The sequence below is a fragment of the Balaenoptera physalus genome (genome assembly GCF_965194825.1).
Source record: "Balaenoptera physalus genome assembly, chromosome: 14".
NCBI classification, from domain to species: Eukaryota; Metazoa; Chordata; class Mammalia; order Artiodactyla; family Balaenopteridae; genus Balaenoptera; species Balaenoptera physalus.
In genome coordinates, this window is record NC_138893.1 from 17,273,150 (window position 1) to 17,299,704 (window position 26,555).

The 26,555-nt window shown below is 42.4% G+C and overlaps 1 protein-coding gene across 3 annotated transcripts in view; it reads left to right on the top strand.

Moving 5' to 3' along the window:
• The first annotated feature begins 290 nt into the window (after positions 1–290).
• Positions 291–26,555, top strand: part of FMN2 (formin 2) — a 1,374,845-nt gene continuing 1,348,580 nt past the window's right edge. Inside the window, exon 1 of one of the 3 annotated variants that reach the window (XR_014253056.1) lies at positions 291–8,392. Coding sequence is in view for 2 of the 3 variants with exons in the window: in XM_082423440.1 (XP_082279566.1) it covers positions 7,048–8,392 (1,345 nt within the window). In the remaining variant the exon portion in view is untranslated. The remainder of the gene's footprint in view (positions 8,393–26,555) is intronic. The other 2 variants (XM_082423440.1, XM_082423441.1) reach the window with 2 other exon arrangements.

The window sequence follows — 26,555 nt, forward strand, 5'->3', positions numbered from 1 at the left end:
ACCTGTTCCTAACCTCCAAGTCCGCAGGCATCACAATTTGTAATTAGGTAGTTTATTGGCTCGTTCGGTGTCTGTCTTGCCTCACCTGTTACCCTGTAAGTTCCTCGAGCGCAGGGAGCAAGTCTGTTAAAATCAGCAGTAATACAGATAGGTCAGGCTTCAAGGAATGCCTTTGCCACCGCTCACAAGCTCCTTGAATATCGGAGGAGCTGCTGCTTTGCGGGGTTAATCCATTTTGGAGACCAGCAGGCTGGGGGTGCACGGGAACCTAGCTGTTCTCGGCCGACTTCCATCTGCAGCTGAGCTTGGCTCAGGGGGACGAGCTCCATCCAACCGCCCTGAGGCCAGTAAAACTGTGGGCTATATGGGGACAAGCTCGCACACCCTGGCCTTTCTCCTCAGTCTTCTCAGATTCAACAACTCCACAGAGTCCCAAGAAGGGCCAGTGTAAATTGTGAAATGAACCACTCAACACTTCAAATGCTATTTGAATTTTTGTTGTCATTTTTAATCCTGTATATATGCATCCGCCTTAAACGAAGTCCCAGGAGTTTTTCTGGGGCTAAGGAAGAAATGCGTAAAAACGGTTCCCAGGCTAGGAAGTTTCTAGAAGACAAGAAGAGACACATGCACGGAAGAGCTCCGGCGGTCTTTAATATAGCATCGCGGGCAAGGAAAGGCAGTCTTCCCAATCCCTTTTCTTTTCCTGCCTCTCTAATCCTTGAGGTAGGAAGGGTTTAGAGTGTTGAGATAGATACTCATAAATTAATTCCCACTAAGCTAGTAATGCAGTCACTTCACCCTGAAACTCTGATGACAGTCATTTCTGGACTATTACAAGAAAAACGAGGTATGTTGTCAAGGGTAAAAATTTCCCCTTCCCGTGAGAGCACCGTGAGGTCAAGTTTGTATAGCTAAGCCTCTAACACAGGTGAAAGGAATCAAATCTCACGCCAGCCTTTACCCGCTCCCCTGAGGAAAAGGAAGCTGATGCAAAGCTCCTAGAAGAAACCTCTACTTTGTGTTGAAAAAAAAAAAAAAGGCAAGTAGCCACATCCTAGTGAATGTAAATTACCTGACAGATGTCAGTTTCAAATGTGCTTTGGATTCATTTCTTTTCAGAACAAGTGCCCTGAGTTTCTGTGTGGAAGTGCAAAGTTTTGTAATGAGCAGGCAAGCCATTGCCCGGAAATGAAAACATTTTCTCTTTACTCTTTTTGGCTTTTTCCTATATTACGATAACTAACCAGATTGACTCAAATTCTAGGAGAAAATTCTGTCACTTAGAATTCAACGTAAAAACATCTTTAAAAGAATACATATATATATATATATAAATAGTGAAGATTTTAGGGAGCAGTGTGATTTAAATCAACATTGAGCTCATCTTCTGGACTGTGCACCGAGAAACTAATGTTTATTAGGGAAAAAACGTGTATGAATGCTATTTGTGGAGTCTTGACTTAATGAACATTCATGGTTTGGCCTAATTTTTGTGGGCAGCTCTTATTTTAGTAGTTAAGGCAGAGGAAAGATTATTAAAACTGGAGTGCTCTCTGGAATATTATTTCCTCTCATGTCTGTTGACTGAAAAAAACGCACAACATGAGAACAGTGGGTTTCGGTTTTATTTGCGGGCCTTACTGAGGACTTGAGCCTGGGAGACACCTCTCAGTAGCTCTGAGGAGCTGACCTGAAGAGGTGGGGAAGGGGTCAGTTTCGATATGAATTTTTTTGGTGAGGAAGTACGTGTAGTCAAGCATTAGTAAAAGACTGACTTGACTAATCACAAATATCTCAAGTTAATGATTTTAGTGCTTTTCTATGGATAGGAAGATGCGAGAATCTGGGACCATTGAAATTCTTCCTTGGACATGCATCTTCACTACCTAGGGGCCCAAATATCCAAAAGCACAGGATGCTTCCTGTTTTTTCCATCCTGAATTCCCCTCAGGGCACACTGTCTGCCGTGCATTAGGACTTAACCCTTGTGAAAGGGGCTGATGAGCAACATTCTTTGTTCTGTTTGTTTCCATGTCCACATTTATACTGGAATCTCTTCCCACGGGCCTTCCTGTTCTATGAATGCTTTAGTGTCCTGATGGCTGTGTCCAGAGCAAGGACTTAACCGCTTTTAAATCCCTAATAAGCTGAATGGTTAAAAAAGATGGTAAATTTTTTTCCTACAGTGTGTTAAATAAGAAATGTTATGCTTATATGTGAACACATTTAGAGCTTTAATACCTACAAGACAATTTAAGTCCATCCAGATACCTAATACTGTTCTGAACAACCAAGTAACACAGTTTGGATCAGCCTTCCCAGGTTCTCAGCGTTGCTCCAGAAGCTCTGAGAAATCAAAGGTAAGGCCTTGTCCAGAAAGAGCAGCCATTCACTGCACGTGGCTGCTGTACAAGTGAGTGCGTCTGGTCTGAACTGAGATGTGTCTGTTAGTGAAAACTTGATGCTGGGTCTTTTTTTTTTTAAGTTAGCAAAAGAAAACCAAACCAAACATTATCAGGATTGGTGATTAATAGCACAGGGGTTTGAAAAAACTTGACTGCACCTGTGCTGCAGAAGCACCTCTGTTCTAAAATATGGTCTTGAGCAAAAGCCAAAAGGGCAGAGAATCAATGAATCTTCAAGCAGAAGCCAACCCAATTTTACTAACAAGGTGTCAGTGTAAATCTCCACAAACATTTCAACTCACAAACGTGATTCTGTGGAAACTGCCAATGTCTTTTATGCCTTCAAAGTGTCTTTCCTCACCCGGTGTCACTCAGGGAAGTACCTTCCTGTATAGGAAACAGAATGCCTTCCCCCCTTGAGGGTCACAGATGCTGACAGTCTTGGGGTTCAGGTTGGATTTTTCTTTAGATTCTAGAACTTTGAACCCTCCACCAGATAAAGAATGTAGTCAAGCATTAATTTGCACCACTTGTCAGACACCGACATACTTAACAGTGAAAATTTCCAGATTATGGAATAAGTATAATACACAGAAAGGCAGTATTTTACCTCCCTTGATTCACAGGATGAACAGGTCTTGGAAAGTTCCTTTTGGAATGCCACTCCAGATTCTCATGATGAATTTACCCAATGGGCTATCCTGTTTGTTTTTTGGCCCAGAAAGAAAATGCAATGTCTCCTGGACACACATGGTTTGTACTGGAGAGTTAGGCTGGATTTCATGAGAACAGAGGTGGCAACAGAGGTAAGTGGTTACTTACTGCAATAGATCATTTGTAGTCCAGGTGGGAGCTTCCACAATGGCATCTAAGATATTAAAGGAAATGCATTCAAGGACACATGGAACATTCTCCAGGACAGAGCATATTTTGGGCCCTAAAACAAAGGATAGAAATACAAAAAGTATGTCCTCCAACCACAATGCAATTAAATTAGAAATCAATACATTTTGCAAAGCCAAATATCTGGACACACTGCCTAGAGGCCTTTCACATTAGGAATTCTCAGGCAATTTGCTCATTGCATCTTCATGGTGTTGTCGGGTTGGTACCGCCTGTAAAAGAAAAGCAGGCAGAGGGATGAGCACGTGGTCCTGGACAAAATGATACCAGAGTCAGATGTAGACCCACAAGTCCAGTCTCTAGGCTGTGCTTCAGGACCAGGAGTTTGCCTCAACTTGGAATTGATGCTGGGACTTAAAGACTTAGTGTGAAAAAAAGTATGTAAAATATCTCCTTAGTAATTTTTATTGATTTTTTTCCTGAACTATTTTGGATATTTTGTGTTAAATAAAATATATTATTAAAGTTAATTTCATCCATTTCTTTCAACCTTTTTTCCTTTTTTGGCCGTGCCACACGGGTTGCAGGATCTTCATTCCTGGAACAGGGATTGAACCCAGGCCACATGCAATGAAGGGACTGAACCTTAAGCACTGGACCACCAGGGAAGTCCCTCTTTTTACCTTCTTAATGTGGCTACTAGAAAATTAAAGATTACCCATAAGGCTCGCATTATGTTTCTAATGAAGAATGCTACTCTAAGGCTAAGGATTGGCTTCCTCAACCTTAATTTCTCCTGGATTCTGTCTTTAAAATGGTTTTTGTCGCTTCTTGCCACTGAACTAGGAACACTGTGGGCTGAGACTCTCAGAGTGGGCTTTCTATAGTTCATTCTGAATGGTTGATGACAGCTTACTTAAGAGTCCCTGAATGATCCCTTTCAGGTAGAAAGGCCAATAACCTTTACAAACCTCTTTAGCTTCGTAGGAGATCCCTTATGACAGAAGAACAAAAGCAGTGTTTTCATTTCTTCCAGTCCCTGGAAACGTAAATTATGTGGTGTTGCTTGTTATAAAGAATTTGGGATCTAAATTTGTAGGTTCAAGTACTGCCTTTGCTTCTATGTGACCTAGGAAAAGTCTCATAGTCTGAGCTTGTTTATTAATTAAATTGGATTGAAAGTACCTACCTACCTACTGAGCACACTTGTGAGTTTCAAATAGGCCTTTGCATGTAATAGAGCTTTGTCATCTGTGACCTGCTACACAACCGTCATCTGTTGTTTCACATTCAAAGGATGTGAAAAAATCAGCAGTCTTCTCTCTCAATTTCCCTCTCTTTCTTCTTCCCTCTTTGCCTTCCTCTCTCCTTCTCTTTTTTTGTCTTCAGAACTTGTAGAACATATCTCGGAAAAAATAGTAAGGAAACAAATAGTTCAGAATCAAAGATGTCTTGTTAAAGAAAAAGCAAAATTAAGATCCATATACCTCAGTCCTCAGAGAAGCAGGAAATTCTTACAGCCTCAGGCAAATTGTGCCCTCTGAGGAGCCTGGATTCTGGGAGAGAGCAGTCTTGTGAAAGACCTGAAACAAAGGCTTTTCAAGTCCTCTGGAGTTGCTCAGAGACTGGGACAGTACCCTGGCAAAGTTATTAGAGTTGATTTCTCAGAGTTATTTGCTCAAAAGGGCCACCTGAGGATAACTGACCACTTGTCCTGAAGTTAACATCTATTTTTAAGAGACTAATTAGAAAGAAGTTAGTAATTATTGCTGTGTGAAGCTTTTACATCTAAGAATTATAGGACCTTAAAAAAGTTTTTTTGATAAAATGGTTAAGGAAGGAGGTTTAAAATATTCATTCACAATATGTAAAGGAACGTTTGCTTGTGGCATTTAAAATGCATCATGTAATATGTAGTACTTTTTCCTCCTTTGGGCTTACTTTAGAAATACTAACATGTTAGCTAGGTATACCTATTTCCAAAGTGATTAACAATTAGCTTCTAATTTAAATATTTGTAACGTTATTGATTAATGCCATTTAACTCTTATTTTAATTTACTGCTTGGAGCTTCTTTAGATACCAATGATGTTTAAAAATCTCTTTTAAATATAGGTAACTAAATTTCCTAAGGAATTAAAATAATGATGATTTACAGTGAGGAAAATTTTTATATTAATATTGAAGCAGAATATTAAGAAACTCTGTAACAGTTATCAGGGAGGAAAAAGTTTTTCTCTACCCTTCTAGGTTCTTCTGGCTGTCTAAGAATTAAATTGACATGAGACAGATTAGCAGGAGAAAATCACACAAAAGTTTAGTAACATGTCTACATGGGAGAGACCCAGGAAAACAGAATCGTGGCCAAAACGGCCAAAGCCCTCACCTTAAATACTGTCTTCAGTTAAAGGCAACAGAGGATGTTGTGGGTAATGGTTTGGGACTTCAAAGGGGAGGAAGGCAATTCATATGGAGGTAGGAAAGGAACTGTTTTGTAAAGGAGCATTTGCTGGACCAGCGGAGACAAGGGACAGAGTGGATCAGATCTCTGGGCCCAGCGCTTTTTCCTGGCGGGTATCTCTGACGACAACTATTCAGCTCTAATATGTGAATTCTTTAGGCAGCTAAGTGGAAGTAAAAAGAAAGACTTCCTTAGTCTTCTGTTTCTTAAAAATAATCAGCCTAACTTAATCCTAATGCCAAAGAGACACATTTTGGGACAGCAAATTTTTCTCCCCCAGACAGTGAACTGTTGCAAACTTTTATAGTCAAGGCAAGGACAAAGTTTGTCTTGGGAGAGTGGTGGTTTTCCGCATAACATGTGATTTCTTGTGTTTGTGCCAAGGGTGTTTCTTTTTTTATTTTTTTCTTTTTTGTAGGCGGCAACAATAGGCACATGTTAAATATTGATGAGTTTGACCTCCTGGGAGTTAAAGTATATGAACCCTTTTTGAATATAAATGCTATTTGGTTTATATGGTAATAGCATAGAAATTTAGAGATTAGCATTTTAATGAAGTCTAATCTCAGTATTTTCTGATTCCCCCCCCCACCTCGCCATTTTGTCAAAAAAAGAGTTTGAAAAATGAAATTTTGAGATGACCGCTGATGTTCTCTCATGGAGATGCAAGGTCTTCATGAACATAAAAGCAGCACTGTGTGTAGTAACCTTTCCTAAACCATATGTCAAGCACATTAACGGTGTTTAAGATGATCAGTTATTGAAGAAAAGACCAGTCCATTCGACCAGTATTTATTAAAGAGCCATGCTTCTGCAGGCAGGTTGGAGGGGGTAGTGTATGTGGCCTTGAGATTACCGCACCTCTAAACTGGAATGTGGCTTTCCTTTTTCCCCTTTAAATTTTTTCTTTTTTTGTTCAGCGTGGATCTTCCAGCTGCCAAGCCCTTCAGCAGGGACCAGGCATTGGATTCAGGTGGCGGATAGTGAGGCCCTCAGACCCAGGGGCGCTCCGGGCGCTTCAGCGGTGGGGGGGCGGGGCCGAAGGGCCGGGGGCGGGAGGGGGCGGTGCTGAAAGCGGACTGGGCGGGGCCTAGGGCCGGTAGGGGGCGGGGCCTTGTGCGTTCCGCGCGGCCATTGGCTGCGCTGCGTGAGCGCGTTCGGTCCCGCGCGGGCGGGCGCAGCCGCGGCGCGTTCTGCGAAGCGCGGCAGGTGCGCGGCCGGCCTCCCTCTTCTCAGCAGCTCGCTCGCCGCCCGAATCTTCGGGATCCCAGCGCGGCCGGGCCGAGGAGCTGGCATGGCCTGAGCGCCCGCGGCGACGGCGGTGGCGGCAGCAGCATGGGGAACCAGGACGCGAAGCCGAAGAGGAGTGCGGGCGATGCACCGCACGGAGGCGGCGGCGGCGGCGGCGGCAGCGAGGACGCCGCCGGGCCCCGCGAGGCCGAGGGCACAAAGAAGGCGGGCGGGGGCAAGAAGGCGCCGGGCCGGCACGGCAAGGGGGGCGGCGGTGGGGAGCCGGGCAGGAAGAAGAGCCGGTCGGATCCCAGGGCCTCGGTCTTTTCCAACCTGCGCATCCGGAAGACCCTGTCCAAGGGCAGAGGTGCTGGCGGCTCCCGTGAGGATGTGCTGGACCCCCAGGCCCTGCAAGCCGGCGAGCTGGACAGCGCCCACTCCCTGGTCACCAAAACCCCGGACCTCAGCCTCTCGGCCGACGAGACGGGCCTGTCCGATACGGAGTGTGCCGACCCTTCCGAGGTGACGCGGCCCCGGGGTCCCGGCTCCGCCGGGGTCGGGGGCCCGGCGGTGGCCGAGGATTCGGAGACTGCGGCGGGGGTGCAGGATGGACAAAGGACCAGCTCGGGCTCAGACACAGACCTCTACAGCTTTCACTCGGCCGCGGAGCAGGAGGACTTGCTCTCGGACATCCAGCAGGCAATCCGCCTCCAGCAGATGCAGCAGCAGCAGCAGTCCCCGAGCCCCGAGTCGCCCCCGGCGTTGCCCTCCTCCGCCGCCCCCCCGCCCGGGGCCCTGCCGGGCCTGGACCGACCCCTGCCGGGCCCAGGCGCCGAGGCGGCGCCGTCCGCGCGCCCCGACCGGCCCCCGGCTGCAGACCAGCCCGCGGCCGCCGCCTTGCCGTCTCCCGGGTCGGCTCCCGGGGAGCGAGGGGCCGCGGACACGGACGAGGAAGGCGAGGAGGATGCTTTCGAGGACGCGCCCCGAGGCTCTCCGGGGGCGGAGTGCGGCCCGGCGGCGGGAGAGGCCCCGCGCAGGCCGGGGGCGACGCGCGAGGAGGGCTCGCCGAGGCCCAGCGTCCCCGCGGCCGCCTCTCCGCCCCGCAGCCCGGCGCTCAGCCCGCGCTGCTCCCGGGCCCGCCCGCTTCTGGCGGCCTGCTACGTCAGGACCACCACCCGGCAGCTCAGCTCGCCCGGGCCCTCCCCAGCCCCGTCCCCCAGCCACAGCCCCCAGGTCCAGAGACGGCCGGAATCCTCCCTGGACCGGGGGTCCGGAGCCGCCGCGGCCCCCCCCGCCGCCGCCGCCGCCGCCGCCGCCCCGGCCAGGAAGCCCCGCGCGGGCCGCAGCCGCTCGGCCGACTGGACCGCGGAGCTGGGCCGCGCGCCCGGGGCGGGGGTCTCGGCGCACCTGGCGCAGCGCGGGGCGGGCGGTCTTCAGGACGTGTTCGCAGGTGAGCGCCGGGCTCGGGGCCCAGGGCGCCTGCCCCTCGGAGACGTTTCCGTTTGCACACAGGGTCTTAAAGGGAGCAGCTTAGGTGCCTCTGTCCTAAGGCATCTGGAGCAAGGGCCGCTCTGTCCACTTCTCCAAAATATCCCGGGTCACGCCAGGCAGATCGGCTCCTTTTTGGCACCGTTTGCAAAGCCATCATTCTCTTTCCTTCCTCCTCCCACAGCATTAAAAATAACGAGATTGTTCACGGTCCTCTGACACATCATCTATTCTAGAACTGCTCTGATGTACATGCCCATGTGCACGCATGTGACACGTAGTTTCTCAGCGATCGGCGTGGACGCCGTAGTGAACTTAGGTGGTCACTCCTGGTTGCTGACGCAACCAAATCTGATGCATGCTTTCAGGAAATTAATGCGTAGTGATCTAGAATATTAGGCATCATTTACATTTGGTTTCATGGCCCAGACTGGAGACAGTGATGGTGAAAAGGCCAAAAGCACCCGGGGTGCTACTACTGGTACCTTTCCAGCGTCCGTATGGACTTGGCAAAGCCGGCTGAAGGGTCGGCTCACGGCGGAAAATGTGGAGCAGTGTGATGAGTTTATCCTTGCGTAGGTCCCACGCCTTTCCTTAAGTGCCCGCTGGTAGAGTGTCAGCTTGTTTCATGTTTACTAACTTATCAATTTTTAAATGAAATAATTGAGTGTAAGAATTTAAGGAGCAGGGGAAAATGAGAATTTATGCAAGTCCCGGTAGGTAGTGATAAGTATTTGAATGATTAAAAATTTCAAATGTAATTTGAAAAGCTTAAAATCTTAGGTTCTGTGGCTTTAGGAAATAGGTTATCTATGAAACAGATGATGTTTCTCCAGAGCATGGATGCTTGTTAGTTAGCTAAATGCTGTTCATGTTTGGTACTTGCTTGTATTGGCCACATTTTAAATTTCATCCATGGGCTATCTTTTATTTTACGTTTATAGATTCTTACACTTCAGAGTAGCTCTTTGATTCATTTTACATGCTTGCTGTCCCTCTTTTACTTCTCCCTTCCCGATATCGTGTAGGTTAAGTTAAAGGAATGTTTATAGTCTAATATCTGTTAGATAAATTGTAAATAAAACAAAACAAAACAAAAAAGAAACATAAAAACGTCCAAAAGACTGATTTTGAAGGAAGAGGATCGGAAAGTTCTTTAGTTTACTTTTGTGAATTTAATGTTGTTGAGAAATTCAGTATTTCCTCCTTATCTAGGTAACACTCATTTTATATATTATTTTTCTAGAAATGAAAATATTACCAAAATTAAGATGATCATTCATTAATATTAATGGTTGTTCTTCTTTAGAATTTCAAATATATTCATTTCCTTCATTTAACAAATATTTATATCTATGTATACCGGGCTGCCATGTTATGCCAGGCAGTGTGTTAGATGCTAGGTGATACAACGATCATTAAATCATGTCTCTGCCTTTCCAAGGCTCACTGACAAGTGCACATAGAGATGTAGTACTCTGGGTGCATCAAGTGTGCAGTGACTTACCTGCTGGCAAGGGATGAGGAGAAAAGAATTCATAGGAGGATTGGTCAGAGTCCTGAAGATTGTAGGACCCTAAATAGGTTGAAGTTTTGTTTCCATTAAGGAAAGAAAAAAAAGGGTATTCTTGGAGCTAGCATTTCATTTAAATTTCCAAACTTGAAATCTGGGACTCTTACAGGATTCCTGTTCAGGAGGTACCTGGGTTTTTTTGTTGACTTCTCCAAGCAGGATTTTTTACTGTGCAGAGTTAGTTGCTTTAATATGGGCATCACCCACTTTATTTATTTATTTATATATATATTTTTATTGAAGCACAGTTGATTTTCAATGTTATGTTAATTTCTGCTGTACAGCAATGTGACTCAGTTATACACATATATACATTCTTTTTTTTTTAATGTTCTTTTCCATTATGGTTTATCACAGGATATTGAATAGAGGTCCCTGTGCTATACAGTAGGACCTTGTTATTTATCCATTTTATTTGTAATAGCTTACATCTGCTAACCCCAACCTCCCACTCCATCCCTCCCCCAACACCCAACCCCATGGCAACCAGAGAACCATGTTCTCTATGTCTGTGAGTCTTTCTGTTTTGTAGATAAGTTCATTTGTGTCATATTTTGGATTCCACACATAAGTGATACATATGAGGCATCCCCTACTTTATATGTGATGCTTGGATATAGTTGGTCAGTGACCAGTGGATATTTGTGTAGCAGTTTCTATATATTTATCTCACTCACTCACTTTCTTAAAAAAAAAAAAAAAAAAAAAAGAAAAAGTTAGGTTTAACCGAATCTTGTAACTGGTGGGCAAATGGAGGTAAACAAAGAGATGAAAGTTTTCCAAGGTCACACTGTCATTCATTCAGAGGCTGAGCCAAAAATAGGAGCTGAGTCTACTGATTTGAGTCTGACTGTTCTTGCTTATTCCTCATTTTTGGATGTTCAACACTGTAAGACTTCATATGGAGTAAAAACTTTAAAAAATATTATAGAATTTAAGGCCTTCTTTTATGAGATTTCCCAGTTTCTGTTATTAATAAGGTGAATTCCTTTCATTGTTGAACGTGTGGCCTTCTTGGGCTGGATGCAGGGTGACTGTTGGTCAGAGTGAAGCAGGTTTTCTCCAGGCATCTCTCATGGAAGCTTTCCTGCGGTGGTCGAGTGAATCCAGGGTGACACAGGCCTCTGTTCCTCAGCTGTTGTCTGTTTTCTTGTCATTTGGCTTTACATTTGGTTCTTTACCATCCTCTCCTATTTTATGGGTGTCTTGGAAATTACTAGAGCCCTGGGGAGCCCTAGCATTGTCCTCAGGGAAGTTGTTTTCTGGCCTTAATTTGCATGTCTTTGGATCAATTAATTGCCAGCTGCCTTTGAAGCAGGTGATAGTTATATCTCTAAGCTTCCATGGACAGCTTTTATTTTTAAACCATAGAATGAGGGTTGTCAGCTCTGCAGGAAGGAACAGATGTTTTTCGCTTTTTACTGCCTTCCAAGTGTAGGGAGAAAATTCGAGTGAAAAGAGATCTCCATGGCACATGTTTGTGTTTCTTTGGCAGATATAATAACATTTAGCAATAGTGGGGACCAAGACTTTATCTTGTTTTAGCTGTTAAGGAGTTGACGATGTTTTAGGCCACTGCACTGAAATTTCACAGTTCATTTGCTTGAAAAAACATCTTTTTCAGTGTTTAGTGCAAAAATTGCTAAGAAATTTAAGAGATTTCTTTGCACATGCTTTCCTTACAGCAGAAGCTTGTGAATAGAATTTTGCAGTTAATTAAAGTGTAGACATGTGAAATGTTAAATTTGTGATGCTGAATCGCTTTTGATAGAAATCTTTCCAAAGTCAATTATGCGCTTATCCGTCTTTTTCTTAAACACATGGCCTAAATGGTTCATCTGTTTTAACTGGCTTAATGTCATCTTTAGACCCATCATGGCTGCATCCCGTGAAAACATTGTTGTTGCCCTCAACTGCTGTTGAAGTGTAATAGGCTGGTGACTCCAGTTGGCTGTTGCTGAGGTTTTGTATCCGTGTGGTTTTCTTGACTTTTTCCTTCCCGTCAGCTATTGATTCTTAGAGCTGTCTTTGGTCTCTTCTCCACCCCCACCCCCATTACTTCTAATTTGATTTTTGTGATCAATTTGTTATTGGTTCATGAATCCTGTGATTATGACGTTAGCTATATTTATTGCACTTCTACTAAATGCCAGGCCCTGTGTTGGTGCATTACATAATTATCTCAAATCCTTACGATAGTCTTGAGGTATAACTATTTATCCTCGTTTTCCCAGTGAGCGAACCAGGGTCAGGCAGGTGAAGTAACTTGCCTCAGGGCATTAAGCAGCCAATGGCCCATCTAGGATCTGTACTTAGAAAACCAAATCTGTTGTTAATGTGAATAAAATAAAATGAAGTGTGTCAGTGAGCTTTTGGAGCACTAGCTAGTCAATAAAGGGCTTGGGCTTTAAAATTTAGATTGTGTGACTCTCATTTTGGCTTTTCTAAAGGTTATCTTGATTTTTATATCAAAATAGAAAGAAGACCCACTCTAGGAGTACAGACTTTCTCATGCTGCTTGTGAAGTTGTTAGACTGTGAACTTTTTAGAGCCTGGAGCAGTCTTATATCCAGCAGTAGCATCTGACAGAGTGTAGACGTCCAGTTATTGACCAATAAATGAGTGAGGGTCAGAAATCACCCCTGTTGTGTGTAATGCATCAGTGTTACTATGACAGGAAAGGGGATTTCAAGAATGCCGTCTTTTCCCCTATATCTTGCGTTACTGGGCTTCATGTATTTGAATCAGATTTGGCAGCATAAGCTGGGACTGGGAGCACTGTTTTCAAATCATTTTAGTTTTGTCTAAAACATCCTTTCTCATGCTTCCTGTAAGGCTGTGGTTTGGATTGAAGTCATTTACCCCACTGGCCTGGCTTTTCACGCATTTAGGCATTTGGATACAAGCCATGTGTACGTGAACTTGAGCAGGTGCATTTAGAGCAGTGTTTCCTTCTGACTCCGTTAAAAAGGTGCTGAGCACACACCTTGGGTGATGCAACAGTGGTTCCTCTAACTGCTGGTATTCCAGGTATATCTGCATCCTAGCTGGCTGTTCAGTTAGGTGACTCTTAAGTAATTTTTTCTCATATGTAGGAAGGTGGAGGAATCATTTCAAATTAATAATATTACGATTAAATAGTGTATGTAAAGCCCCTACAATTCTGCCTGGTACATAGAAGGCACACAGTTGGTGCTATTTACTCATCTGTCCTGGTTTATTGCCTTAATGGACTACATCGTTCAAAGTGGTCTAAACCAAATTTGTCACATCAAAACAAAACAACTCTGAAATTGTGTCTAAACACTGGGAAGGATGTAATCCGATGCTAGTTGAAAATTAATATTTCTAGTCAATAGGGTTTTTTTTGGCAAATTGTTTATACATCAGTTTTTTTCTTTCTTGCATTTTCTATGATTGTAAGCCTTTTTGTCACCTTATCAGAAATTGTAGTTTTCTTGGGGGTTTGGATAAGGAAAGCATATGATGGAGGATGAGTGTGTGATTAGGGGGAGGTGGTGGTGTTTTAAGGGGGGTGGGGTAGAGGAGGCACAGTATTTACCCGCCTGGCTTTGCAGCTTCACCTCCCAGGGTTTCCTTCAGAAACTCTCTACTTCAGTCAAGTTAATCTGCTTACTGTTCTATGAACATGCATTTCATTCCCCTGACTTTGTGCCTTTGTCTAACGGTTTTCACTCTCCTGTAACACAGTTTGTCTCTCTTGACTTAGCATCTGAAAAGGCTGATTGAATTCCCATTTCCTCTTTTGTATCTTTCCCAGCTGGACCTGACTGGTGGTCATCTCTGCATCTCTGTGCTTACTGTCTATATCATATCATGTATACTTCTTGGATTTGGGGATTCTTTAGGTCTTCCTTCTCACTTCCTTCTGCTTTTCCTTTCTCCTTGCCTGCTCACCCGATTCTGTCCATTCATCACCCACTCCTGTCTATCCTCTGCGAGTACCTACTCCGCGCCCGCTGTGGGCCAGTCAGTAAGGTGGACACTGAGCACGCTGAGGCCCTTATGAAACTTGTTCACCATTTTCTTCAAACAGGGGAGTTGATTATCTATTGTAACTAAAACTAGTTGAATTTACGTTGGAAGGTTACTAACATTTTTGGATGGTGGAAATTAATTATTTTCATTGAGGTATGGTTGAATCAGTGGTGAAGGTAGAATGGTACTTTGGTAGAATTTGTGTTGAGAGGACATCTATTCCGATTTTTGTGGATTGATTTTAACATAGCAATGATAATGCAGTAACTCTAAGCTTCCAAATATAAATGTTGTTGGTAATGAAAGAAGAGGAAAATTTCATTATTCCCTTCATTCCTGCTTTTGCATTATAAGTAACAACCTGATGTTAATGAATTTTAGAATTAAGGGACCATTAGGAAGAAACAAATATGTACTGCCTTGTGACTGGACAGTTATTGGATATGATTTTAGTGATTGAAAACTTTCTGAGGCTTTTAAAATATTAAATATATAAATACATGGGAAATAAAACTTCTAGTCAATTTGAGATGGTAGTTAGTAAATCGAGGTATTGTAACATCAGAATGATAAGAACAAAAGATAACAGTTATTGGATGCTTGGAAGAGGGTGCTGACCATGCCAGAGAAGTGTTGTCCTTTGATACCTGCTCCACTGTGGGAGAGAGAGAGGGAAACCTTTGTACCTTCGTCCCCTTCAAGGATGTACCTGGAGGCGTTGATTGGGTGGGAAAATTACTGCCATTCCTCTGTGCACCATATCTTGGACCCACTGGAGCCTTTATTATCTGTCATGCCAGAGCTGCAATGGGCCAAAAATAGTCCTTTTTATTTTCAGGGAGAATAGAATAATTTCTTGAGAAAATTAAGCCTTGTTGTGTTTTAAAATTATGCTTAAAAATGCTTAAACCCTACTCCTTCTTGTTTCTTTTTATTTAAAAAATTTTTATTAGTAGTATTTTTTTTTTGGTCATGCCGCACAGCTTGCGGGATGTTAATTTCCTGACCAGGGATGAAACGCGGGCCCACAGCAGTGAAAGCCCCGTGTTGTGACCACTGGACCACCAGGAAATTCCCTGGGTCTCTTTTTATACTTCAGGCAGAAGGGTCCTTGGTGGTATTGGGTTGGCCAAAATGTTCATTCGGTTTTTTCCATGAGATGGCTCTGGTAGCACTTAGTTGTCTCTAACTTCATTCGAAACAATTTTGTTAGATTGTATGTGACAGCTGTCGTATCAGCGTGCGTTTAAAAAAAGAGTTATCAAAATTGGTGAATTTTTGTCTAGCCATCTTATTATTGAAAAATGAAAGAAAAAACATTTTTGGCTTATTATGCTTTGTTATTTCAAGAAAGGTAAAAATGCAATGGAAACACAAAAAAAGATTTGTGCAGTGTATGGAGAAGGTGCTGTGACTGATGGAACGTGTCGAAAGTGGTTTGCGAAGTTTCGTGCTGGAGATTTCTCACTGGATGATGCTCCACGGTCGGGTAGACCAGTTGAAGTTGATAGCCATCAAATCGAGACATTAGTTGAAAACAATCAACGTTACACCATGCGGGAGATAGCTGACATCCTCAAAATATCCAAATCGAGTGTTAAAAATCATTTGCACCAGCTTGGTTATCTTAATCACTTTGATGTTTGGGTTCCACAGAAGTTAAGTGGGAAAAATCCTTCTTGACCGTATTTCCGCATGTGATTCTCTACTTAAACGTAATGAAAACGTTCTGTTTTTAAAACAAATTGTGATGGGCAATGAAAAGTGGATGCTGTACAACAATGTGGAATGGAGGAGATCGTGGGGCAAGCAAAATGAACCACCACCAACCACACCAAAGGCCAGTCTTCATCCAGAGAAGGTGATGTTGTGTATATGGTGGGATTGGAAGGGAGTCCTTTATTATCAGCTACTTCTGAACACTGAACGATTAATTCCAACAAGTACTGCTCCCAATTAGACCAACTGAAAGCAGCGCTCGACGAAAAGCTTCCGGAATTTGAACAGAAAACGCGTAATCTTCCATCAGGATAACGCAAGACCACGTGTTTCTTTGATGACCAGGCAAAAACTGTTACAGTTTGGCTGGGAAGTTCTGATTCATCCACTGTATTCACCAGACACTGCACCTTCAGATTTCCATTTATTTCTTTAACAAGAATTCTTTACAAAATTCTCTTAATGGAAAAAATTTCAATTCCCTGGAAGACTGTAAAAGGCACCTGGAACGGTTCTTTGCTCAAAAAGATAAAAAGTTTTGGGAAGGTGGAATTATGAAGTTGCCAGAAAAATGGCAGAAGGTAGTGGAACAAAAAGGTGAATACATTGTTCAATAAAGTTCTTGGTGAAAATGAAAAATGTGTCTTTTATTTTTACTTAAAAACCGAAGGCACTTTTTGGCGAACCCATGATCTAGTGCACATGTGTGGAGAAGAATTCTGTGTCATTTAAATTGTGGCTTTATACGCACAGAGCAGCACTGCAGCAGGAGTGCAGGCTGAGAAGTCTTTCCATCGGCCTCCCTTTTTAAGTATCCTACTGGTTTCCTGTAAAACGGGGCGATAATTTCTTACCTCCTCTTAGTGCCCTGGTTTCCCAGTTTGCAAAGTCAGTGTAATCCTGGTGGGAAGCTGCTTCCTCCAAGTCTTATCCATCCCTGCAATTCTATAGGAGTGATGGTTCCAGGAGTTATCCTTTTCTCCAGATAATGATACTTTGCATATTTAGAACTTTACGGTTAGAGTGGAAAAAAAATCCCTATGTAGGAGGATCCACTTTTACTGTGGAGTAAAGATGCTCTGGGCATCGGTACTAGCTGGTGGTAAGACCTTGTTGGTTTTGACCAGTTGTTAATTGATGCTAAAGGGGATTTGGGTTGGTTGGAAAGCTGTTATCTGATGTGCACTTGAGACCTTGTGTTTTTGTACACCAGGGTAGTGACTGCGGGTATGGTGGGTGGTGGACCTGTTTTATGGAATCTACAGAAGGGAAGACTGTGTTGTTCGATGTTACGACTCAAGGATTTAGAGTGTATGGAGTCTAAATACACTCCAAATTCTAATAGTGCCACCACATCCACTGAGGAAATCCTTAGATTCATTATCTAAGGACAATAAGAGTCTCCGATTCTTGAATAGGCTATAGGCTTTGCATTTTTCCTTTTAGTTTAAACTTCTCAGTAAAAGTAGTAGTACTAATTCTTATAAATTATTTCAGTATACTTTAATATATGGTTTTGTCCTCAGTTTTCCATACTATTTTATACGCTTAAATAACTTTTATGAGTGCATGGTATTTCATTTAGAAGTTTGCGTTGACATGAAAATTTCTGAAGAGACTAGACAGATAAAAGGTTTTGAGAGCTTTTAGGTATTTTACTTTTTTAAAAAAAGTTTTATTGGCCTTAAAGTAGTGCAGCTTGTTCAAGATCATTAAGAAGCAAATGGGCTAGAAAGGAACTATTTCAGGATTCCAAATAAATACATTTGAATACTCTGTGGAAAGTTTTGGAAGCCATGAGTCTCTTCATTATTAACATACAAGTCTTATCTTTGAAAAGAGTAATACAAACAATGGGGTAACAATAGAGATGGTTTTTGCAAACATATACTTGTAGATAATTTCCACCACCCAGCACGTTTCAAAGCTATAGACTAGCACTTGCTGCTTGGAGAGGTGAGGGATGTGGTTTCTCCTTGGGAGGTGTTACATTTTGCAGCTACCCAGGATGTTCAGCAATTATTTCTCACTGTCCTTGCTGTGCTATTTTGGTTAAACGGCTTTGAGGGTGTAAAATGTTTGGATAGTACCCTGGCAGTTTACTTCAGGATATAGAGCTTGATGTGTCTTTATTTTGTTTTTGGAAAAATTAAAAATGTGTTAACTCCGTTGGATCCAATATATTGTTGGTGGGCGAATAAGGCTGAATAAGAACTGCAGTGATTTAGGTGGAGAGACATTTGTCTCTGGGCTGAAAATGTGATGTAAGTGAAGGGGTGATTCTGGAAGCCTTTTATCTCTGACTTGGATGATTTCTCTAAGGAGCCTCACTTGACTCTAAATTCACAGATCATTTTCACTACCATCTGCTTCGGGATAATAAAAGCTGAGCATGTAGCCTCTGGCTTCATCACCGCCTAGATCCAGTGGACGGCTGTCTGCACCTCTGGCCCCCTCCCTTCTGCATCAGGCTCGCCCTACTGAGCTGTCACAGGTCTAGGAGGGTCACTGTGTCTAATAGGTCACTGTGCCTACTCTCTTCCCTCCCTCTAAATACCTGCCTCCTGGGATTCCCAACCGAGGCTTGGCTGTCCAGCCTTGCTACACGCCTTGGTTTTTTCACCCTTCTCATACTTGAACTTGACCTCAATTAGTCCTTCCATTTTCTCTATTCTTAAATTTCTCTTTGATAAGTCTTCTAATTTCTATTCCCATTGCCTCTACATTTCCTAGAAGAGATTATCCAACATTGAGATCCTAAACGTTTTCCCTGTCCTCAGTCTGGCTCTTTTCCAGTAATTCTCTACAAGGCAAGAGAGTCCACTATTTAAAATACAAATTTGAACTGGCCGGTCTCAGAGTAGAAACATTTCAGTGGTTCCCTCTTGGCCTGAGACTAAAGTTCATATACACTACACATATATATAAAAATACAACATTATGTATAAATGATTACATATTATATATATACCTAAATTTTTTTTAAATTTTATATATTTATTTAACCATTTTTAAATCAAACTATAGTTGATTTACAATGTTGTGTTAGTTTCAGGTGTACAGCAAAGTGATTCAGTCATATATATGTTTTCTTTTTCAGATTCTTTTCCATTATAGTTTATTATAAGATACTGAATATAGTTCCCTGTGCTATACAGAAGTTCTTTGTTTATCTATTTTATATATCATAGTATGCATGTGTTAATCTCAAACTCCTAATTTACCCCTCCCCCTGCTATCCCCTTTGGTAACCATAAGTTTGTCTTCTATGTCTGTGAGTCTATTTCTGTTTTGGAAATAAGATCATTTGTATCATTTTTTTTTTAGATTCCACATATAAGTGTTATTGTATGATATTTGTCTTTCTCTGTACTTTACTTAGTATAATCTCTAGATCCATTCCTGTTGCTGCAAATGGCATTATTTCATTCTTTTTAATGGTTGAGTAACATTCCATTGTGTATATGTACCACATCTTCTTTATCCATTCATCTGTCATTGGACACTTAGGTTGCTTCCATGTCTTGGCTGTTGTAAATAGTGCTGCTATGAACATTGGGGTGCATGTATCCTTTTGATCCACGGTTTTCTTTGGATGTATGACCAGGAGTGGGATTGCTGGATCATATGGTAGTTGTATTTTTAGTTTTTTGAGGAACCTCCACAGTGGTTTTCCATAGTGGCTCCAAAGTTTACATTCCCACTACCAGTGGAGGACGGTTCCCTTTCCTCCACACCCTCTTATATACACACTTTTGTATATTATTATTTACTGTGCTGCAGTTTTTCTCCCCTTGCTTAGTCTCTGTCCCTCCCCTGTCTTGAATGTTCCGAGTCGTTTTTCAGGTAGCCCATGCTCTCCCTAGTAGTTCTAGGTCTTACTGACACTATCTCCCTGGTCTTGAGGACAGAAGTGCACGTTTATTGGTACCCTGAGGGCATCGTTAGTCCATGCAGAACTCTTCACTTTGTCCTTGGATTTATTTTCTGTATTTTCATTTCCTATTCTGACCTCCCTCATGGATGCAGGGAACTGCTTTTATGTGTTTGATTGATATCCTTAAAATTGTATGTATTTTTGTAAAGTGTGTAGTATTTCTGTGTGTATTTAATTTTCTGTTATACAAACAGTCTGAATTGTAGACTTCAGTCTTTTGCTTTTTTTTTTTTTTTTTTAAACTCAGGAGCCTTTGGGAAAAAAATGTACAGATTTTTCCTGGTGAATGTTTATCAGGTGGGTTGTTTCTTACTGCTTTATTCTGTTACAAAGAGTGAGAGTTCCTCTGGGTCGTCCAGCCCCAGGGGCACTGTTCATATCTGTTGTATGTGAGTCTTGACCCTGGAGGTGTGTATTGTGGCCATGGATGGTCCTTACCTTTGATTTCCGCATCCACCAGGGTGGACGTCTAGATACCACCACAGACAGCACTGTGATTAGTATTCCCACACGGGTCCTGTGTCAGAACTTCTCTGGAATGTCTATTCAGGAGTGAGATTGCTAGGTCAAAAAAATGAAAATTTACTTAATTTGTCTGGGTACTGCCAGTTTAGTTTTTAAAATGTTTCTCCCAGTTTATACTCGCTAGCACAGCAAATCAGCATTTATCTAATTTTTGAATTTTTACTAATCCAATGAGAAAGTGGTATGTCATTGTTTTACTTTTTACTTTGTATTTATCTGATGGCTAATGCCTTTGAGAAAAACTTTGTGTGTTTTTAGCTGTTTGGGTTTACCCTTCTGTGAATTGCCTGTTCATATCTTTGTACCTTTTCTATAGGGTTTCCTGATTTTTCTTGTTTGGTCACAGAGGTTCTCTGTGTATTCCAGATGCGACTCTATCACCAGTGTTGAGGATGTGATGGAGCATTGCTAAACCCCCTTCTGGTCTTCTTTCCTTACATTATAGGCTCTTGTAAAAGTGATGTTTCTCGGAGTCCCTTGTGGGTTGTGTTTAAGATGTGGTTTAGGTTGGATGAATTCGTGCCATGTCTGGAAGACCTCAACAAGGCCCAGGATTGACCTCTGCTGTTTGCTGTTTCAAGCCAAGCAGAGGCCTGGTGTCCGGGCACCAGTTCCCACAGGCCCTGGTGTGGCCCCGGCAGGCACAGCCCAGTTCTGGGCTGGCAGCAGGGGTGGCCCAGCTGGGAGGCCTCCTGACCTGGGAGCCAAGTGTGCTCTTGGGACCCAGGCCTTAGATCAGAGAAGAGTGGCCACTGCTTTGGTGGCCTGGTTCTCAGTCATGGCTCGGTGAGTGGTCTCTACTTTTTCTTCAGCCCTTCCAAGACTCTGTAAGACAAGGAATAACCTGCCATGAGTCTCTTGCTATTTAAACTATTTGGAGTGGACTCAGTTCTATGTAATTGTTGAAATTTTGACATATAGAATCAATTTTTAAAAAATAAATTTATTTATTTTTGGCTGCGTTGGGTCTTTGTTGCTGTGCGCGGGGTTTTCATTGTCGTGGAGCCTCTTGTTGCGGAGCATGGGCTCCAGGTGCATGGGCTTCCGTAGTTGTGACACACAGGCTGTAGAGCGCAGGCTCAGTAGTTGTGGCGCACACAGGCTTAGTTGCTCCGTGGCATGTGGGATCTTCCTGGGCCAGGGATCGAACCCGTGTCTCCTGCATGGGCAGGCGGATTCTTAACACTGCGCCACCAGGGAAGCCCTAGAATCAATTTTTGATGTTATAAATATCTTCCCCTAGCATTTCATCCCTCTTTAAAATTTGTTGTGTCCTTTGTTGAACAGAAGTACTTAATCTTGACATAACCAGATCTATTTTTCATCTATGGTTTGTGCTATTTTCTTCTCATTTAAGAAATCCTTTCTTAGGCCGATGTCACCAACATTCTCTCCTCCCCAGCCTTCTATAGTGTTATCGATTCACCATCTACATTTAAACATCTTCTCTGTCCAGAGTCCTCTTGAGCATGTGGTGTGACACACATGGCAAAGCGAAGTTTTCAACATCGTCTACGAAACAGTTTTTACTCATGGATGTTTAATGCCGTCTTTATATCATTCCCATACCCTGTCTGAGGGTCTATTCTCTTCCTTTCATGGGTGTTTTTCTGTCTTCAGTGGGTACCAAACAGCTCTCATAAATGTGCTTTGCAGTATGTCTCATTACCTGGAGAAGAAGTGTCCCCTTTTTCACAGTTTGAACATTATCAGGACTTAGCCGTTGATGGGCTTATAGTTTTCTATATAAATTTAAATTAAGTGGTTGAAGTTTTTAAAAAGTCCTGATGGTGTTCAATGTATTAAATTTGTAGATTATATTGAGGACTATTGTCATTTTAATAATGTCATCCAAGACTGTGGAAGACCTCTTCATTTATTCAGATCATCTTTTATGTCCTTTTAATAGAATTTTGGACTTTTTTTATGGGGGTTTGTGTTTTCTTTGCTGAGCTAATTTCTGGGTGCTTCGTATGTTTCATTGCTAATGGGAACGGTATTTTACTTTTGAATTGTTTCTAGTTATTGTTGGGGTAAAGAAATGTTTTCATTGTCTTTCAGTTGTAAGTATTATGGGATCTCCCTTATGAATATTTTTTAAACCTAAAGGTTAGTTAGTCATATCTGTGGTTTATAGCTACGATTCTAACACTAACTCTGATGTGTGGGGTTTTGCCCCACATCACCAAGCAGTTCTCTGGGACACCAGCTGGGCGTCCTATAGTTCAACTCAATTCTGACAACACTGCTTACCTGGAGATGGTGTCAGGTCCCTCAGACTAAGGGCTCAGTCCTACAAGGCTGCCCACTCTTCAGATGCCAGTCACAGGTCCAGGTTGTCACCTGGGCTTCTGACTGAGCAGCTTATAGGTTCCAGCAGCCCCCTCCTTGGGTTTAATTAATTCTCTACAGCAGCTTATAGAACTCAGAGAAGCATTTCACTCTCCAGATTACCAGTTTATTATAAAAGGATGTAACTCAGGAAGAGTCAGATGGAAGAGACGCGCAGGGCAAGGTATGGGGAAAGGGCACAGAGTACCTGGGTGCCGCTCTCCCTGAATCTCCACCTGTTCGCTGACCCAGAAGTTCTCTGAACCCTGTCCCCTTGGGTTTTTATGGAGGCTTCTTTACACAGGCTTGATTGATTAAATCATTGGCCATTGGTGATTGAATCAGTCTCCAGCTCTGCTCCCCTTTCCTCCCTGAAGGTCAGAGGTGGGACTGAAGGTTCCAACTCTAATGACAGGGTTGGTTCCCCTGACAACCAGCCCCCATCCTTAGGTGCTTCCAAAAGTCACTGCATTAACGTAAACTCAGTGTAGTTGAAAGGGGCTTGTTATGAATATCAAGACACCTTTTTTTGCTCCAATCATTCAGGAAAGTCCAAGGGTTTTATTTTTTATTTTTTTTAGAGCTAGAAGACATTTTCTATTTTTTTATTAACTTCAATTTTCATGAATAAAAACAGTTTCCTGTCTTGCCCCTTCTGATCCTTTGATTACTCCCCTTTCAACAGAGGCAACCATTCACAACTTGTGTAGCTGTTTTCTTTGGGATTTGCCTAATTATTTCTAAAATATCTCCATTTTAGCTTTCCAACTCCCCATCACGATAGATGGGGTTTTAGTTTTCTCACATCTACCTCTCTTATTACCTCCTGTGCCCCCAATTCCGTAACGGAGATCACAGATTTTTATAAAATAAAAAGTTAATATTTAGATTCTTAGGATTATGCAAATAGTAGTCACTGCAAAGTCATATCGTGTACTATGTTCAAACGTCCTTTCTTATGTCATGCTTTCTATTTCCTGGAGTTAACAATTATTATTATTTTTTTCATTTTCCTGCTTTTCTAGGGGAATTTTTCAGATGCTTCAACATTTTTGACTTAAATCTCTTTAATATTCCCTATAAACTCTAAGAGATAAATTTATTTTTTCCCCTGGAGGCCACCTTTCCAGAGGACTCAGGACCCCTGCTCCAATCTACATTGGTTGTTCTCTAATCTTGCTGATCACCTATCATTCCTGGACTTCCTTTCAGATCCTCTGTTTCCCCTGGACCCCTGTAAGTTTCTCTTTTTTGGTTTTCTCCCTGTTTGCTGAAGTATATCCTCTAGGACCTTAACTAGAGAAGGTGAATACACTGTGCTGAGCCCTTTTATATCTAAAAATGTCTTTATTTCACCTTCATAACTACTGGAAATTTGGATGTCTAATTATAGACTAGAAATCATTCTAAGCTCAGATAGTTTTAAAGTAAATTTTATTGATATATAGTTTATATACAACAACATGCACTATTTTCAGTGTACAGTTTAATAAATTTGGCAAATGTATAAACCCATACATAATCTTCCACCTCAATCAGAAAACAGAATATTTCTATCACCTCCAAAAGTTCCCTCAAGCTCCTTGGCTGTCAGTCTTCCCTACTTTACCCCACCACTGGCAACCAATGATGTTGACTTTTTTCACTCATCATATTTTTGAGGAAATGCCAAGGGTTTTAGAAGCTCTGTGCCAGAAATTAGACAAAGACCAAATACATATTTCTTATTATAAATCAAAATATCGCAATAGTCTTATGGGATTTTAAAAGCAGTCCTTTTAGCTTTGTTTACAGCAAAATAATTGAAACAATCATAGAACATAGTGCACATTGTGTATATTGTTTTGAAATTACTGTGACTCTTTTTGTGCTTACATATTATCAGTCTTTGTGAATCTGTGCTCTTTTGGGGAAGGTATAATCCTAAAATCCAGAAACATCATTAATATTCTAATTTAGTAGGTTGTGTTTCACACTCAACATTAATAAAAATCTCTAATTAAAAAAAATGCTTCAAAAACATCATTTAAATCACTGTATATTTTATCCAAACAGAAAACCCCACATTCCTTGATTTCCAATACCTGCTTCTCCTGGTTTGCCTCCTTCATTTTGGGCTGGCTTTTGTTACCTTCTCCTGGTTCTCTTCTTCCACCGGACCCTTGCTAAGTACATGCTGCTTCCCCTGGGCTTCATGCTTAGTCCATCTGAACATTCATCCTCGGGAGTCCTTTCCCTGAATGTGGATGACTGCACGGTTCAGGTCTCTCTGTGAATTTCAGACGCAGATTTCCTGTTGCCTTGAAAGAATCTTGACATGGGCTGTGGGAGGCGGTCCACGCTGAGCTTCTCTGTCCTCCAAAGCCATCCTGCTCCCTTGTTCATCGCCTGCCTGGTGGGTGGTAACAGCATCTGCGCAGCCCTCTACCCAGTCTCCTCAGCCAGAAGTCTGGGAGGTGTAAAGTTAGCAAGTTCCTCACACTTCCTCCTCAGACCCTCCCCAGTCACTAACCCCTGTTAAAATATACCTCCAAAATTTAAAAAAAAAAAAACCAACTCATCCCCTTCTTTCCAGGAGAGTTCTTAATGCTCTTCTCAGAATTATTCTATGGCTCTCCATTGACCAGGACAGATTTTAAGCCTGAGATTGATGTTGAAGGGGATCGAACGTGTCTGGGACGGAGGAGCTAGATTTGCTAACACTGTGTGTGATTCACTCAGCATCAGGGAGGCGTCCCTCAAAGAGGGTCCAGCTTTGGAACCGCTGGTCTTGGGAGGGGCGATTTCACTATTTACTGGAGATGTTCAGAGGCTGGTTGAAGTTCTACTGATGTTACCACAACCCTGGAGAGGCTGAACTTGACCACTGACTTTCCTTCCAACTAGAAGAGTCAGTGATGTTTGACTTCAAAATCTCAGAGCAGCTGTGATGGTCTGTGTGTCTCGTTCCTTTCATTTGGGACTGCTTTAAATATGTAAAAAACTCTTCAGCCAGAGGTATTTTAAAGCTGCCATTTATTAGACTCACTTTTATGGATTTAACATAATAGACTGAAATTAATTTTTAAAACATTTTTCCTTTTGACATTTCTATAATTTTTTCCTGTGAAGTTTGATTTGTTTCACGATCTTTGAAGAAATTACCAGAGAAATCCGTACTCTAACATAGGTCCTGAAAAGGGGTTGGTTGTCACTGTCACATATGTCCCATGATATTACTTGGGTGATTTTATTAGATTCATTTGATTAAATTTCTCAGCTTGTTTTTGTCGTATTTCAGTCCTTGATCAACTGAAGTTGCATAGTTTCTTTTTTCTCTTCCCCCCAAAAAAGCCTTGATGGATGCCAAAACTGAGCTTTAAATTTATATAAATTTGAGTAGACTGTGCAGTGACTGTCATTAGAGCTCTCTACACCAAGCCACTTTTGAATGCTGTGTCTCTGTGTGATGTTTTATTGTAGTTGACGCTCAGCATCAACTACATATTTTTTACTGCTATTCTCCATACTCTCAGTGTCAGGTAACCAGGATGCATCACACATGAGTCCCAGGTCACCACACAGAGCAGTCAACTTCTTCAAAACGGTTGTGAAGATGCATTACAGGCACTTACTGTTAAGGACTCAGATAGACCATCAGCAAATCTGTACCCAGTCTGTAGAATTTTATAAAGTTTAAAATATCTTGTCTCCCTTCCTTCCCTGGAGTTCGGAGCCTGAGGACGGGCATCTTCCTGTGAGAGCGTCTGGACCAGCCCTGGCTGTGGGCTTGGTGGGCTCTGAGCCTGGGGTGCAGGGAGCTTGCACCTGTGTGCGGAGCCCTTGGTGAGCTGTGGTGTCATCTCTGGAGGTGGGCCCAGCTGGGTCCTTGCACCTCCTGTGACACGTCCAGCCATTTGACCACATGCCGGCCTTCTTTCCTCGAGAAAGTTCTAGATGTTAATACTCCTGAGACCCCTTCACTCACTGTGAAACTTGTAGCCTTGTGGATCTGACACTAGACATGTTAATTTCCACTCGATTGTACTTGACCATGTCTCT